The sequence below is a fragment of the Bison bison genome, unplaced genomic scaffold (assembly GCF_000754665.1).
Source record: "Bison bison bison isolate TAMUID 2011002044 unplaced genomic scaffold, Bison_UMD1.0 scf7180017864456, whole genome shotgun sequence".
Taxonomy (NCBI): Eukaryota; Metazoa; Chordata; class Mammalia; order Artiodactyla; family Bovidae; genus Bison; species Bison bison.
In genome coordinates, this window is record NW_011495018.1 from 16,811,125 (window position 1) to 16,826,855 (window position 15,731).

General features: G+C 40.3%; 1 protein-coding gene across 1 annotated transcript in view; it reads right to left on the reverse strand.

Moving 5' to 3' along the window:
- Window positions 1-15,731, reverse strand: part of TDRD1 (tudor domain containing 1) — a 64,881-nt gene that overhangs the window by 41,435 nt on the left and 7,715 nt on the right. The window contains exons 3-8 of the mRNA XM_010859590.1: window positions 11,342-11,672; window positions 8,565-8,623; window positions 3,664-3,808; window positions 1,827-1,932; window positions 1,262-1,325; window positions 317-421 (exon numbers count right to left, since the gene is read on the reverse strand). Coding sequence (XP_010857892.1) covers window positions 317-421; window positions 1,262-1,325; window positions 1,827-1,932; window positions 3,664-3,808; window positions 8,565-8,623; window positions 11,342-11,672 — 810 coding nt within the window. The remainder of the gene's footprint in view (window positions 1-316; window positions 422-1,261; window positions 1,326-1,826; window positions 1,933-3,663; window positions 3,809-8,564; window positions 8,624-11,341; window positions 11,673-15,731) is intronic.

A 15,731-nucleotide genomic window follows, 5' to 3' on the forward strand; every position in this document is an offset into this window, starting at 1 on the left:
TCCAATGCAGGAAAGTGAAAAGTGAAAGTGAAGTCGCTCAGTCGTGTCCGACCCTCAGCGACCCCATGGACTACAGCCTACCAGGCTCCTCTGTCCATGGATTTTTCAGGCAAGAGTACTGGAGTGGGGTGCCATGGCCTTCTCCGTATAAAGCTTTGTAACAAGATACAAAAAGTGTTATAACTAGTTTCTGCAATTTGTATCAACTTCAGTACTATTTTGGAGCTATCTTATAAATTCAAATTAAACACGGGAAACAAGGAAAAAAATCTGTAGTGCTTTGGAGCTCTGTCTGTGGAAATTAAACAGCAAATACCTTTATTTCCATGGTCTTCCTGAGTTGCAGGCTTCTCAAATCAGAAAACATTATTTTATCAGCACAAATAGCTCTTTCTTTAATAACTCTGAGAGGACAGTCACTCTGGTTTGGGGAAAAAACAAACAAACAACACACAACACATAAGTGAGTTACTTTACAAGCACCCTTTTAAATACCATGGCCAGTGTTTGCTAGAATCAAGGTCACAACAGCTCAGGTTTGAATAAAAGCATAGAGAAATAACACATCTTCAAGAGTCATTAAAACAAAGTGTCCACAGGCAGAGTACACAGCATGGGGACCACCCAAAAATCAGGCCATGATGGTGATAAGGATGTTGAACTTATTTTAAAAAGGGAAGGGAGGGGAAAGCGGAGGAGGCAGTGTTTTAAGTCTTCCCTTGTTAACGTTTTATAGGGATGTGTTTTATTTTTGAAAGTAGAAGTGAGGACCAGCTAGAGAAGACTACAATTTATCTATAAAATATGAGCTGGATTCAGCAATACTTTCCAGATTACAAATGATTTACTTCACATAGTTACCTAAATGGAAGAAAGGTATTAAAAGGAAAAAAATGTTCCTTTAGATAACAGGGTCCTATCAGAATCCAGTACACAAAGCTAGAGAGCCCTGCACACAGGGACTAAAAAAAGAAAGGACTCTCAGTCCACCGCCTACAGCCAGACACAGCATCTCAAGTCCTTTTTAGGAAAAAAAAAACAAAACAGCTGGGCATAAACAATTCTTGTAGACCCCCAAAGATCACTAGGGTATACAGATTTATTTAACAGGAAAAAAAAAACAAAAACAAAAACAGAACACTGGTGAAATGGAGAAATAAGTCATAAGTATTTTATTTAGCTTCAGTCCTCTTATTTTGAAATAATGGGCATCATTGAAAATTTGCTCTTAGGGCAAAGAAAGAGTATAAATATATCATACCTCATCTTTCACTTCCATGTTCTTTGTTTCAAAAGGTGATTTATAATCTTCAAGTTTGTGGAAACTGAAATAAAGCAGCCAATTAGAAAACACATGCCGCAGAACCAATGAATGGTAACATAATTGTGGTAGGGGCCACAGCTATGTTACATTCTCCACAAAACCCACAAAGAGCAGAACAGCTTCTTCCAGAGAGAATCACAGTAGTAACGAGGTAATACACCCAGGCTGGCTCTGCTATGGTCTGCTCTGTGCACAGGTGTGCTTTTACCAAAAGCCGCCTAATGAAAGGGAGACAGTCCCATTCTCCAAGCCTCAGTGTTCCTAACTGCAAAATGGGAATAATCCCTACGTTACCTAAAAGAGAGTTCTGAGGATCAAAAATTATACAGCTGTTCACTTCGCATTTGTACATTCTATGTTATACTTAAGTAAAAAAAAGTAAAAAGGAGTAACATTTACATAATTATGCCTGTTTACCTGATTTGATCCTATACTACCAAAAAAAAAAAAAACCCCACATTTTAAAATATCCTCTAATGAAATTTTTAAAACTCACACTTACTTTTGCTGGACAGGTTTGCACACAATTTTGTGGGCTGCCCAGTCCCTTCTCTGGCATATGTTGGAGCAGTAGTACGTCTGCTTGCACTGTGAGCACCTCAGCGACCCTATAGAAGACAGCCCGTGACACGGCCAGTGTGTTATTGCAAATATCCGTCACCAAGAGCAAGACAGACTCAAAGACCAGACATATCAAATGCCACTCTATTAATCATATCAAGGAGACTATGTGAAGAGGATCATGCTGTTTATGATTCCAGGTTAAGGCTGAACTTTTAAAACTCTCCAACTGCAGAAAAAGGGGAGTTTAAAACCAGGACGACGACAGACTGGAAACACCACTGACTTTCCTCAAGTAGAACCCAGAACGCATGCTGGAAAAGGAGCAATCAAAGGGGGCAGAAAGTCTGGGGTGGTGGAATCAGACAGTGCACAAACAGAGTCTCACAGGTTCACCTTGTGCTGTTAAGAAAGCACAGAACAAAAACCAACGGGACAGCCACACCTAGAAAAACCCAGGAAGTTTCCGAAATGAAGTTGAAAGAAAAAATGCTATCGGTATCCAGACAGAGGAAAACAAGCTATCTAAAAAACAAAACAAAACCCACAAAATTAGGCTGACCTCGAATGCCTCCGCTGTAAAAGAAAAATAGGAAAAAAAGGAGCAAATATCCACACAGTTAGCACAATAAAACTGCTTGAGATCACTGATCATGAGGGAAAATGAAAATTAAAACCACAGAGAGATACCACCATACGCACCCAAGAGAAGAGCTAAAACTAAAAGGACTGGAAACACCAAATGTTGACAAACGATGTGGAGCAATCAGAACTCAACAACAGAGGGAATGCCAAATGGGACAACTCTTTGGAAAATGGTCTTTTTTTCTTATAAAGTGAAGCATATATCTATCAGCAATCCCACTCCCTAGGTCTGCACCCAAAAGAAATGAGACCCTATGTCCACACAAAGATTTACGCCAAAAATGTGGAGAGTCTACTCATAATAGCCAAAAGGTGGACACAAGCAGAATGTTCAACAGAACAGACACACAAGCTGTGGGATCACACAGTGAAATGCTACTCAGCAACCAACAAAAAAATTAACTGTACATGCAACGACATGGATTAAACTCAGGAATATTTTCTAAACAGAAAAAGCTTCACACACACAGAGTCCACACTGCATGATTCCGTTTACGAGAAACTCTGTACCTGGAAAAATTAAATTATGGTCAAAACACCACAGTGGTTGCCTCAGGTGGGGCAGGTATATGACTGAGAAGGGACAGGAGAGAACTTTCTGAGGAGATGGAAATCTTCATTTTGACAGGGCTATGAGTTTGTGCACTTCAGTGCATATTATATTTTTATTGAATATCTCAAAAAAAAAGTATAAAAATAAGCAAAGAAACAGTAAGAGTGGGAAGATATGGATAAACAAGAAGGGTAGGAAGCTGGCAGCTGCTGAAGTTCAGAAACGGGCACGTGATGTATATACACTCAGCTGTTTATGTTTTACATAAAAATATTTTTCAAATGTGAAAAGGAATAATTCAACAGGCAATACTGGAGTGGGTAGCCTTTCCCTTCTCCAAGGGATCTTCCCAACCTAGGGATCAAACCCAGGTCTCCCACATTGCAGGCAGATTCTTTACCCGCTGAGTTACAAGGGAAGCCTAAGAATACTGGAGTGGGTATCTCTTTCCATCTCTTTCTTCAGGGGATCTTCCTGACCCAGAGAATCAAACCCGGGACTCCTGCATTGCAGGTAGATTCTTTACCAACTGAGCTATCAGGGAAGCCCAATTCAACAGGCATCTGAGAGCAATGTTTACCGAACAGACCGCAGCGATGGCAAGTTGTCGATCGAAGAGGAGGTCCTAAGGAGTTGAAGAGTGCTGGATTATTTATAGACAAGGAATTCTCAACCAACTTGTGTACTTTCTTTGACTTTGCAGGAGGCACATGATTGCTAGGCTTCTATGAAGAAAAGAGAAGAGCAGTATTAAAACTTGGTAAGAATATTCTGTTTTCTTTTGTTAAATACAGATTTGGGATTTTGCTTCTGAGAAGATTAAGCAGATGTACTTTTCCTTACTCTTACCATTAATTATAACTGAACACCTTGGGCTTAAATGGAAAAACACACAGCAACTCTGAAGGAAGGCAGAAGACAGACGAGCTACCCTGGGGCCCAAAGAAGGACCCAAATGGGGTACTGGAGAAGCCAGAAACACCCAAAGGCACAGACAATAAAAGCCCCAGCAAAAAGCCTGCTCGCTCTCTTTCTTGGCCAAAAGACCAAGAAAGGGGCAGCCCAGCAAGACAGAAAACCTTAATCAGTAACTGCTCTAGACAATCACCGCAGAAAAAAACTGTGGTGCCCCTCCCACCAGCAAAGGTAGCCTGGTGCGACCTCCACCCGCACCAGGGCACAGGGAGGTGCCCCTCTCTCCCACCCGGGGATGTGGGAGAAGGCCGACAGAGCAGGAGCCAGCACTTCATCCCTGTGGGGTCTCCCTGCAGAGGCCATGGGAGGGCCTGGACTTTCTCCTGGCAGTAATGAGTGTCCCTCTTACCCCATCAGCACTACCAATGGGGTGGTTAAGAGGAAGCCTGGTGGACAGTCAGGATTTCCCACCACCATTCAATAGGAATGCGTAGAGTCTCTCCAGATCCTCCCATCTCCAGTCCCCCCTCCACCCCATGCAAGTAGAGAGGATGTGGTGGGGGGCACGGGGAGGGGGTAAGGACACTAGGGAGCTGAGCTCCCATCCTTGTCCAGCTGAGCACATTCTGGGCCACAAATCATACAGACAATGGTGTTCTCTGACTACAATGGACTCGCATTAGAGATCAGTAACAGAATGAGAACAGATAAGCTCCACACATTTGGAAACTAGACTTCTACATAACGCATGTACCACTAAGACAGAAATTTATAGCACTAAAGTCACACATTAGAAAAGAGGAAAGTCTTAAATTAATACTGTAAGTTCTCATCTCAAGAACCTAAACAATAAGAATAAAACATGCCCAAAGCAAGCAGAAGGAAGGAAACAATAAAGATAAAAGTAGAACTCAATGAAATTAAAAATAAAACTGGGAGAAAAAAATCAAACAAGACCTGGTTCATTGAAAAGATTAACAAAATTGATAAATCTCCAGCAAGACTAACAATGGAGAAAACAAAGGCAGAAATCATCAGTATCAGGAATGAAATAGGTATATATTACCACAGACCACGAAGATACAAAGATGATAACGGAACACTTCAAACAACTCTACATAAATTTCACAATGTGGCAAAAGTGACCAATTCCTGAAAAATCACAAATTATAATATGAAATAGATAATTTGAATAACCCTATAATATTAAGGAAAATGAATAATTTTAAAACTCCCAAAAAAGAAATCTTCAAGCCCAAATGGCTTTCACTATTGGAGGATACTACCAAATGTTTAAAGAATTTAGTGATTCTATACAATCTCTATCCCAAAAAACTAGTGTTATCTTGACACTCAAACTATATAAAGACAATAAAAAAGAGAAAATTAGACAAAACTCATGAAAATGGATACAAAAATCCTTATTCAAAGCAACACTAGATATAATTCAGTAATATATAAAAAATAATTATACATCATGACCAAGTGGTGTTTATTCCAGAAATATGAGATTAGTTAAATTTTTAAAAAAAATCAATGTACTCTACAAAATTAACAAGCTAAAGGGGAAAAGAATCACAACAGTATCAATGAATTAAGAAAAAGCATTTAAAAAATTCAATACCTATTCATGATAAAAAAGAAAGCTCTCAGCAAAGTAGGAAGAGAGAAAACTTCATCAACTTGATAAAGATCATCTACAAAAATCCTATAGCTAACATTCTCAACAGTGCAAAGACTCAATGCTTTCCCTGTAGGCTTGGAACCAAAGATATCCACTCTCATCACTAGTAACACAGTGCTAGAGTTTTAGCTCACACAATAAGGCAAGAAAAGGAAATAAAAAGCATATATTTTAAAAAGGAACAAATAAAACTGTCTTTTATTTGCAGATGATACAATTATCTATATAGGAAATCCCAAGCAATCTACAAAAAAATTCCTAGAATAAGTGACTCCTGGAGGGTCACAGGATAGAGATAAACATGCAAAATCAACCGTATTTTTACATATTAGCAATGAAAATGAAGACACATGGAAATAAAATGTATAATTACTCAAAAAATAAAAAATAAAAAACCAACCCACTTAGTTGTAAATCTAAAGCTGTAAATCTAAACCAACCCACTTAGTTGTAAATCTAAAACATACACAGCTTATAAACTGAAAACCACAGTGAAAGAAATCAAAGAACATTTCAATGAATTGGAGGACAGATTGTGTTAATTACAAGATTCAACCCAGCAAGTTCAGTTCAGTTGCTCAGTCGTGTCCGACTCTTTGCAGCCCCATGGACTGCAGCACGCCAGGCTTCCCTGTCCATCACCAACTCCCGGAGTTTACTCAAACTCATGCCATCCAACCATCTCATCCTCTGTTGTCCCCTTCTCCTCCCACCTTCAATCTTTCCTAGCATCAGGGTCTTTTCAAATGAGTCAGTTTTTCACATCAGGTGGCCAAAGGACTGGAGTTTCAGCTTCAACATCAGTCCGTCCAGTGAATATTCAGGACTGATTTCCTTTAGGATGGACTGGTTGGATCTCCTTGCTGTCCAAGGGACTCTCAATTCTTCAGCGCTCAGCTTTCTTTATAGTCCAAATGTCACATCCATACATGACTACTGGAAAAACCATAGCCTTGACTAGACGGACCTTTGTTGGCAAAGTAACGTCTCTGCTTTTAAATATGCTGTCTAGATTGCAGGCAGATTCTTTACGAGCTGAGCCACAAGGGAAGCCCCAACCCAGCAAAGGTGGCAATATTTATCAAATTGATAAACAGGCTTAATGCAATTCTATCAAAATTCCAGCAAGATTTTTTTCTGGTTACAAATGAGAGTACTCCAAAATGTAGACTGGAAAGAAAAGAAACAAGACTGGATAAAACTATTTTGAAAGATGAAAGAGAAAATGGGAGGAATCACTGTACCCAACTTCATGACTATCTATCACAGCTCCAGTGCTGTATGGTACTGATGCAGGGAAAAGACCCAGAGATCAGCAGAAAAGCACAGCGAATCCAGAACAGACCCACACAAATTAGTCTAGCTAACTTGTGACAAAAGGGCAAAAGTAATTCAGTGGAGGAAAGATAACATTTTCAACAAATGGTGCTGGAGCAACTGGACATCCCTAGCCAAAAAAATTTACCCTCAACCTAAGTCTCATGAGTTGGAATTAACTCAAAATGGACCACACATTTAAATATAAAACTATAAACTTCTTTGGGGGAAAAAAAAATCCCAAAGTTTTTGGAGCTAAACGAGCAAACAGTTCTTGGACATGACACCAAAATACTCCATAAAATGAAAAAATGGCCAGGATTTAGTTAAAACTTTTGCTCAGCTAAATACCTTGTTAAGAGAATGAAAAGACAAGTCAGGAACTGGGAGAAAATATTTGGAAATCATATATTTGACAAAGCACTAGAATCTGGAATACATAAAGAGCTTTCAAAACTCAGTAGGAAAAAATAAATGAATAAATAAACAATTCAAATTAGAAAATGGACAAAAGACATGAAGAACATTTCACCAAAAAAGACACATGGATGGCAAATAAGCACATGAAAAGATGTTTATCCTTAGCCATCAGGCAAACAAATTAAGATCACAATGAGCCATCAGTAGATAAACATGAAAACAGGGAAACTAAAAATACTAACACTAGCAAACACTGGAGAGGATGCTGGATGGAGAGAATCTAGGTCACTTATATATTCTCAATGGGAATGTAAAATGGTAGAGCCACTCTGCAGAACACTTTGGCAGCTTCTTAAAAACCTAAATATGCAACTACTATATGACCCAGAAACTGCACTCCTGGGCACTTATTCTAAAGCAAAAACAAAAAACTCATGTTCACATAAAACTCTGCACAGGAATGTTTATAGTAGTAGTAGTAGTTACAATAGGCAGAAACTGGCGACATTCCAGATGTGTTTCAGTGGGCCGCAGAATTAAATAGGCTTCAGCAATAAAAAGCAAAACACTACTGATACCAACAACAGTACACTACTGATACCAACAACAGTCGCGGTCAATCTTCAGAGAATCACACTGAGTGAAAAAAATTCAATCCCAAAAGGTACAAACTGTATAATACTGTTTGTATGACATCTCATCCTTGAAATGACATTTTGGAAATATGGATTAGATTAATAGCTGCCAGGGGTTAAGAAGAGGGTATGGGGGCAGGAGGGAAGTGGATGTGACCTCAAAAAGGTGCAGAAGGGATCCTTGGAGTGATGGAAATATTGTGTTATCTTGACTGTACTGTTTCATGATCCTGGTTGAAACATTACACTGCAGCTCTGTAGTGTGTGACCATAGGGAGCACTGGGTAAAGGCTACAAATGATCTCTATTATTTTTTACAACTGTGTGTCAATCTGTAATTACCTAAATAGAAAAAGTTTATTTTTTTAAAAGATACTAGGCTAAAAATAAAACAGTATGACCTTGAATATTACCTGCAAATTGAGTAATTCTTTACTAACATAATACAAAAACATGTTTAGAATCTTTTATCCAGAAATGCCAAAGAGAAGAAAATCCACATTAACTTACACTATTTACTTCTTTGGGTGGTGAATTATTTCCAACATTTAATGGTGACACAGCGTTACCTGGGGATATAAAACATAATGCCGAATAAAAGTCAAATATTACTTTATTCCTGAAAATGTACAATAACATAATTAGGTAACATTCAAATAGAGCTATACCATAATAGCCTTAAAGCCATACTATAAATAAGCAACATCCTTCTTTTCCTAATGGAAAATAAGGATTTGCCTGCAATTTCCTCTACCAGTGCACCCTGCTCACTGTGAACTTCTCTCCATTCACAATGGAAACAGTTACCAGGCTTTCTGAACTGCAGACTCATTTACCTCTTATACATCACTGAGGACCTCAAAGAGCTTTTGTCTACATGGTTTATATCTACCAATATTTAGCATTATTAGAAATGAAAACTAGGAATTCCCTGGCAGCCCAGTGGTTAGGACTCCATGTTCTCACTGCTGAGGGCCCGAGTTCAATCCCTGGTAAGTCCTACAAGCCACATGGCACAGCCCCCCAAAAAAGAAATTAAAACTAAGAAGTAGAAATTAAAACTAAACATTTAAAAATATTTATTAAAAATATCAAATGTATTACATGTTGCCATGATTTTTTTTAGAAAAAAACTGCATTTTCCAAAGCAGAAAAAACCACAATTGTTTAAAGAGTGGCATTATTTTACATTTTTTCACATCTCTTTAATGTTTGGCTTCACCAATGATAGCTGGATTCTCATATCTGCTTTTGAATCCAATCTGTTGTCATATGTTGCTTTAATTGACGTCTCTGAAGAAAATCTGGCCTCACACACGTATCCGGTTACAAACAGGAATAGTATTTCATGGCCCTCTCAGATAACTGTGGATATTTTCCTTTAATTCACACTAAAACTTAAGTGGTAGTTTAAGGGTTAGTTGCAATATGGAATCTAAAGCTATATCAATAAACTTTTCATCTGTTACATTAGAATCCATTGATTTATCTTGCACTTTAAATGGATTTTTATCCATGCATGACTACAAAACACTACACATTGGTTTTTTGGAAAAGACTAAGAAACTCTTGAGTTATGCAGATCTTACAAATGTTGACATATTTCATCAGACAATATAAAAAATCTTAAGTGTTAATATCACTGTGTACCTCAGCAGAAAAATCTTCTAAGTACTGGGAAGCTCTCTAGCTCACAGTGGCAGATACACATTTCCTCAAATTGTATTTTATCATTGTAGGGCACGCGTCAGTCGTGTCCGACTCTGTGCGACCCATAGACGGCAGCCCACCAGGCTCCCCTGTCCCTGGGATTCTCCAGGCAAGAACACTGGAGAGGGTTGCCATTTCCTTCTCCAAGGCATGAAAGTGAAAAGGGAAAGTGAAGTCGATCGGTCGTGTCCGACTTCTTCGTGACCCCATGGACTGCAGCCCACCAGGCTCCTCCGTCCATGGGATTTTTCAGGCAAGAGGACTGCAGTGGGGTGCCATTGCCTTCTCCAATTTTATCATTAGCAACAAAATACCGTCAGCTGTTCCCTTTGAAGTGACAGGCCCACTCTGCCCACTTCTGAGAAAATGACTGCCAGATATCGAAGTCTGAATGATCACAGTTTGTCATTCTTTTCAAGCAAAAAATGAAAAATTACAAAAAAAAAACTCCAAAAAAATTTCCATTCAGCCACAATTCAAACAATTGCACACATGTTTTTCATACTTCAGTAGGCAGCAAAAGTTAGGAGTAATTCTCATTTTGTTACACAGAATATTAAAAATACCTGTACACAAGAGTCAAGACTTATTAATAAATTTGTACTGCCTTATCAAGGGCACTCTTAGTAACACTGACATTTCTGGCTTGCTTTTGTCTTAAATGCAAGTGCGTGACAATGAAAAACACTGACCCCTAACCCAGGCTGGCACCCCTGCTAAAGACGAGCTAATGAGGTGTCAGAGGCTACCCACCTTTGCTTCTGCACCACCTGCATAAACTCAGCACAGTGAAGAAGAGCAAACAATGTTTTAATATTATTAGGAAATTACTTGTGACCCCAGAGGCCTGGTGCCTCTGATGGTAAAGAATCCGCCTGCAACGCAAGAGGCTTGGTTTCAATCCCTGAGTCAGGAAGATCCCCAGGAGAAGGGAATGGCTACCTGTTCCACTATTCTTGAGTGGAGAATTCCTGGACAGAGGAGCCTGGAGGGCTACAGTTCATGGGGTTGCCAAGAGTAGGACACAACTGAGCAACTTTCACTTTTTCAGAGGCCCAAGGGCCAAACTCTGAGGACTACATCACCATATTATAAGGTCATACTTTACATACATTCACAGAGGCTAAATTCCACCAGGCCCCAGCCTCCTTAAAAAGTAGATTTTTAGAATTAAGACTAAAGGAATGAAACAAATTACTGTCTTAGATACATCTTTGTGAACTATTATATGCACAAAATTTGCACAGTATTTCTAGCCTAAGACCAATCTTTAGAACATTCATAAAAAGCCAGTGTTTCCTTTCTTCATCTCTAGTGTATCTCTGGATGAGGTGGAGGTTTGGGGAGAGAAGTTCATTTATAGACATTTTCTCATGAATCCTTCTGTGATTAACGTAACCAAAGTAGCTACTTGGCATCTGGTTTTCCTTTCTAAATTAATATTTACGTGCAAATACTGTAAGTTAGCCATTTGGTTATTCTGTTAATCGGCCCCTGGTGTGTAGTTACAGATACTTTCAGTAAGTCTAAGAAACCATCAGAATCAAGTGAATATTAAACCTGCAGTTTGTACTCACCTGTTGGCAATGTCTTCCTGTCTTCCTTGGATCCAGCCATTTCTCCATTGACACCATTAGGGTGTGAAGACAGTGAACTGTCTTCCTGGCTAGCCAAAAACTGTTTGGTTTGCTCACAAAGCAAAAAATTGTTCTTTTTATTTCCATTCTCTGGGCTTTTCAACCTGAAATTAGGATGGTTAGGATGTCCTCCAGGACTTCTTAAAGACTCGTGTGATGGAAGCTTGCTTTCATTTTTCTCAAAATTAAATGGCTCTGTCATTTTACAGGTAGATGCCGCCAAAATATTTCTTGACATCATATTAAGCAGCAGTTTAACATTCACAGAAGTCTAAGGGAAGAAATGTATTCAAAAGGCAACTTTTAATTCCAAAAGCAGAAGCACTGCAGGCCCAGGTGGTTTCTTTTTTATGCAACAGCTCTTTCTCATAAATGACTCCAAAGCAGATGTAACTAACTGTGATACTGAACTGGAGGGAAAAGGGCAGGGCACAACTTTTGAAAGAATGACATAGCCCAAGGACACAACACTGACTGATTAGAATCCAGTGGGACCAAGCTGGTGGACAAGACTAGACCTTGATCCTCAGTCAGCAGGTGAAGTGACACACCCAGAAGTGCCAAGATAGTTCCAAGGCACTGTTCAAAGGTGGTGGCCCAAATCCTGGAAATCTCCGCCCCTTCCCTAAAACAGGTGGAATAATCCTCCCACTCATTAGCAAATGAAATTACCCAGCCTATAAAAACTAACCACGCCCCTTTTCAGCCACACTCGTCCTCTGCCATGGCCCATACTCTGTGGACTGTGCTCCTCTCTGTATCCAAATAAATCCACTTCTTACCTATCACTTTGTCTCTCACCGAATTTTTCTGCAATGAGACATTAAGAACCCGAGCTTCATTTGGTCCTGAAACCAGGTACCGTGGGTTTTGACTGGGTTTGAGTCCCAGCCACATGGGTTCAAATCCCAATCTGAGGTAAACAGTTTTAATACCAAAGCCTGTTCTACAGGCACAAGAAAAGAATGATTCTTTATCATTTAAGTACAAACTCCAAGTTGAACAAAATTCAACAGTGGACAATTCAAGAGACATTAAGCATTACACCTCTGAGTTCCGCATCATTCCTTACTTTAAAAAGCTTCTGGAAACAACAGGGATAGAAAAGGCCTATTAGCTCAGTCGGTAAAGAATCTGCCTGCAGTGCAGGAGATCCGAGTTTGATCCCTGGGTCTGGATGATACCCTGGAGAAGGAAATGGCAACCCACTCCAGTATCCTTGCCTGGAAAATCTCATGGACAGAAGAGCCTGGTGGGCTGCAGTCCATGGGGTCGCAAAGAGTCGGGTACGACTGGGCGACTAACACTTACTGACTTACATTTTTTTCTTTTTTAATGTATTTCTGACCTAGAGCCTACAACTCAATGGTGAAATATAACAGAGGGTAGTGTTTAAATCAGGTCATCATCTGCCTGTTGAGCCTTTCAGAACCCGTCTACCCTCTCCTGCTTGTTGCTCTGCTATGACCTTGAACCTGGTCCCCAGAATGTCCTTGCTCTCATCCCCCTGGTCAACTCTTTGCTTCCTATTTGCCTCAGCTGATTTGTTTGTTTGTTTTTTTCTTTTCCCTCAAGTCCTCCATTTCATAATCTCCATTTGAGCTTTATAAATTGTAACCTGCATCTGTTGCTTTTAAATATTTATCTGTGTGAGTGCTTGGCTGCAAGTAAGGTACACATATTGTTGCAGAGAGCCTCTGAGAAACCTCTATCTAGACATTAGGCTGGCTTGTTGTTTTTCTATTACTCCTTGAGAATACTAAGTGCTCAGGGGAAGTTAAAAAAAAAAAGTGGAGAAACAATCTTATTTTGAAATACTGACCTATAGATCTGTCTTCAGCCTGCAGGCAAAATGTCTGCCTATCTTCCCAAAACAGCTCAGAAAGAAAAAAAAAAAGGCCATAGATAGCCCAAACTGGTATGAGTAACAGCTAAATGTTATTTACATTACATTTTACATTTAAAGTCACTCAGTCATGTCCGACTCCTTGCGACCCCATGGACTATACAGTTCATGGAATTCTCCAGGCCAGAATACTGGAGTGGGTAGCCTTCCCCTTCTCCAGGGGATCTTCCCAACCCCAGAGATCGAACCCAGGTCTCCGCACTGCAATCCGCATTGCAGGCAGATTCTTTACCAGCTAAGCCATAAGGGAAGACCAAGAATACTGGGGTGGGTAACGTTGTTTTAAATAGAAGATAAAGAAAGCAGAAAAATCCTCCCCCTTGGTGTCCTAAAACTGCTATCTCTGCTTTATATCAGGCCTTGTTGTCGTTCAGTTGCTAAGTCGGGTCTGACTCTTTTCCACCACATAGACTGTAGCCCATCAGGTTCTTCCATCCTCCACTATCTCCCAGAGTTTGCGCAAATTCATGTCCACTGAATGACAACACAGTAAAGATAATGAAATTTTAAAAGAAAAGATATACACAAGCAGACTTCAAGGTGAGGGAACTCTCAGGGGACCAGGTCCTGGAGGATGCCTAACAAGGCCTTCGGATGGGCAGCTGTGCTGGGAGGCAGGTGTCAGGGAAAGCCTGCTGCTGCTGCCGCCGCTAAGTAGCTTCAGTCGTGTCCGACTCTGTGCGACCCCATAGGCGGCAGCCCGCCAGGCTCTGCCGTCCCTGGGATTCTCCAGGCAAGAACACTGGAGTGGGTTGCCATTTCCTTCTCCAATGCATTAAAGTGAAAAGTAAAAGTGAAGTCACTCAGTCGTGTCCGACTCTCAGTGATCCCATGGACTGCAGCCTACCAGGTTCCTCCGTCCATGGAAATTTCCAGGCAAGAGTACTGGAGTGGGGTGCCACTGCCTTCTCCACAGGGAAAGCCTACCTGTAGCAAAAAGTACACTAAACTGAAGGATCAGATTGAGAACGACAATGCTGGATGCAGTAAGAGAGAAATACTGTGAAACTACAAAAGGAAAAATAAGTTCCAGGGGATACTGGGTGGGGAGATGAACAGTGAGTAACTAGACTCTGTGCAAGAAATATAAAGAACATCCAGTTAAATCATTAGGGCAACTACCACAAGGACAGAAACAGTGTGTAACTTCAAAACCCAACAGAGGGGAAAAATCCCATTATGATAAAATGATAAATAGAAAACACCAAATAAGATGACCGCACCAAGCCTAAGTAACCAAAGTATCAATGATTAAGTCTCAATTAAAAGAGAGATAGACCCAGGGAGAAAAATATCCAGATAGATAATATGCACAAAAGACATACATTAAACAAAATATACGGCAAGCTTGAAAATAAAAGGACTATAACATGTGCTATGCAGATAACCAAAATAAAGTTGGTCTGCTAATGATTAACAGCAGATAAAAGAACCTAAGGTAGAAAATATTCAGATAAAGGGAGATATTTTATATTGATAAAAGAAACACTCCCAGGAGAGAGAGCAGTGACACAGCCTTGAGATGTATCAATATAAAGTAAAAACTAAGAGAAATTCAGCCTCCAAAAGGACACACCAGCTTTAGAAACATACTCAGTTCAGTTCAGTCGCTCAGTCGTGTCCGACTCTCTGCGACCCCAGGAATCACAGCACGCCAGGCCTCCCTGTCCATCACCAACTCCCGGAGTTCACTCAGACTCACGTCCATCGAGTCAGTGATGCCATCCAGCTATCTCATCCTCTGTTGTCCCCTTCTCCTCTGGCCCCCAATCCCTCCCAGCATCAGAGTCCTTTCCAAAGAGTCAACTCTTCGCATGAGATGGCCAAAGTACTGGAGTTTCAGCTTTAGCATCAGTCCTTCCAAGGAACATCTAGCACTGATCTCCTTCAGAATGGACTGGTTGGATCTCCTTGCAGTCCAAGGGACTCTCAAGAGTCTTCTCCAACACCACAGTTCAAAAGCATCTATTCTTCTTCGCTCAGCCTTCTTCACAGTCCAATTCTCACATCCATACATGACCACAGGAAAAACCACAGCCTTGACTAGACAGACCTTTGTTGGCAAAGTAATGTCTCTGCTTTTGAATATGCTATCTAGGTTGGTCATACCTTTCCTTCCAAGGAGAAAGCGTCTTTTAATTTCATGGCTACAGTCACCATCTGCACTGATTTTGGGGCCCCAAAAAATAAAGTCTGACACTGTTTCCACTGTTTCCCCATCTATTTCCCATGAAGTGATGGGACCGGATGCCATGAGCTTCGTTTTCTGAATGTCGAGCTTTAAGTCAACTTTTTCACTCTCCACTTTCACTTTCATCAAGAGGCTTTTGAGTTCCTCTTCACTTTCTGCCATAAGGGTGGTGTCATCTGCATATCTGAGGTTATTGATATTTCTTCCAGCAATCTTGATTCTAGCTTGTGCTT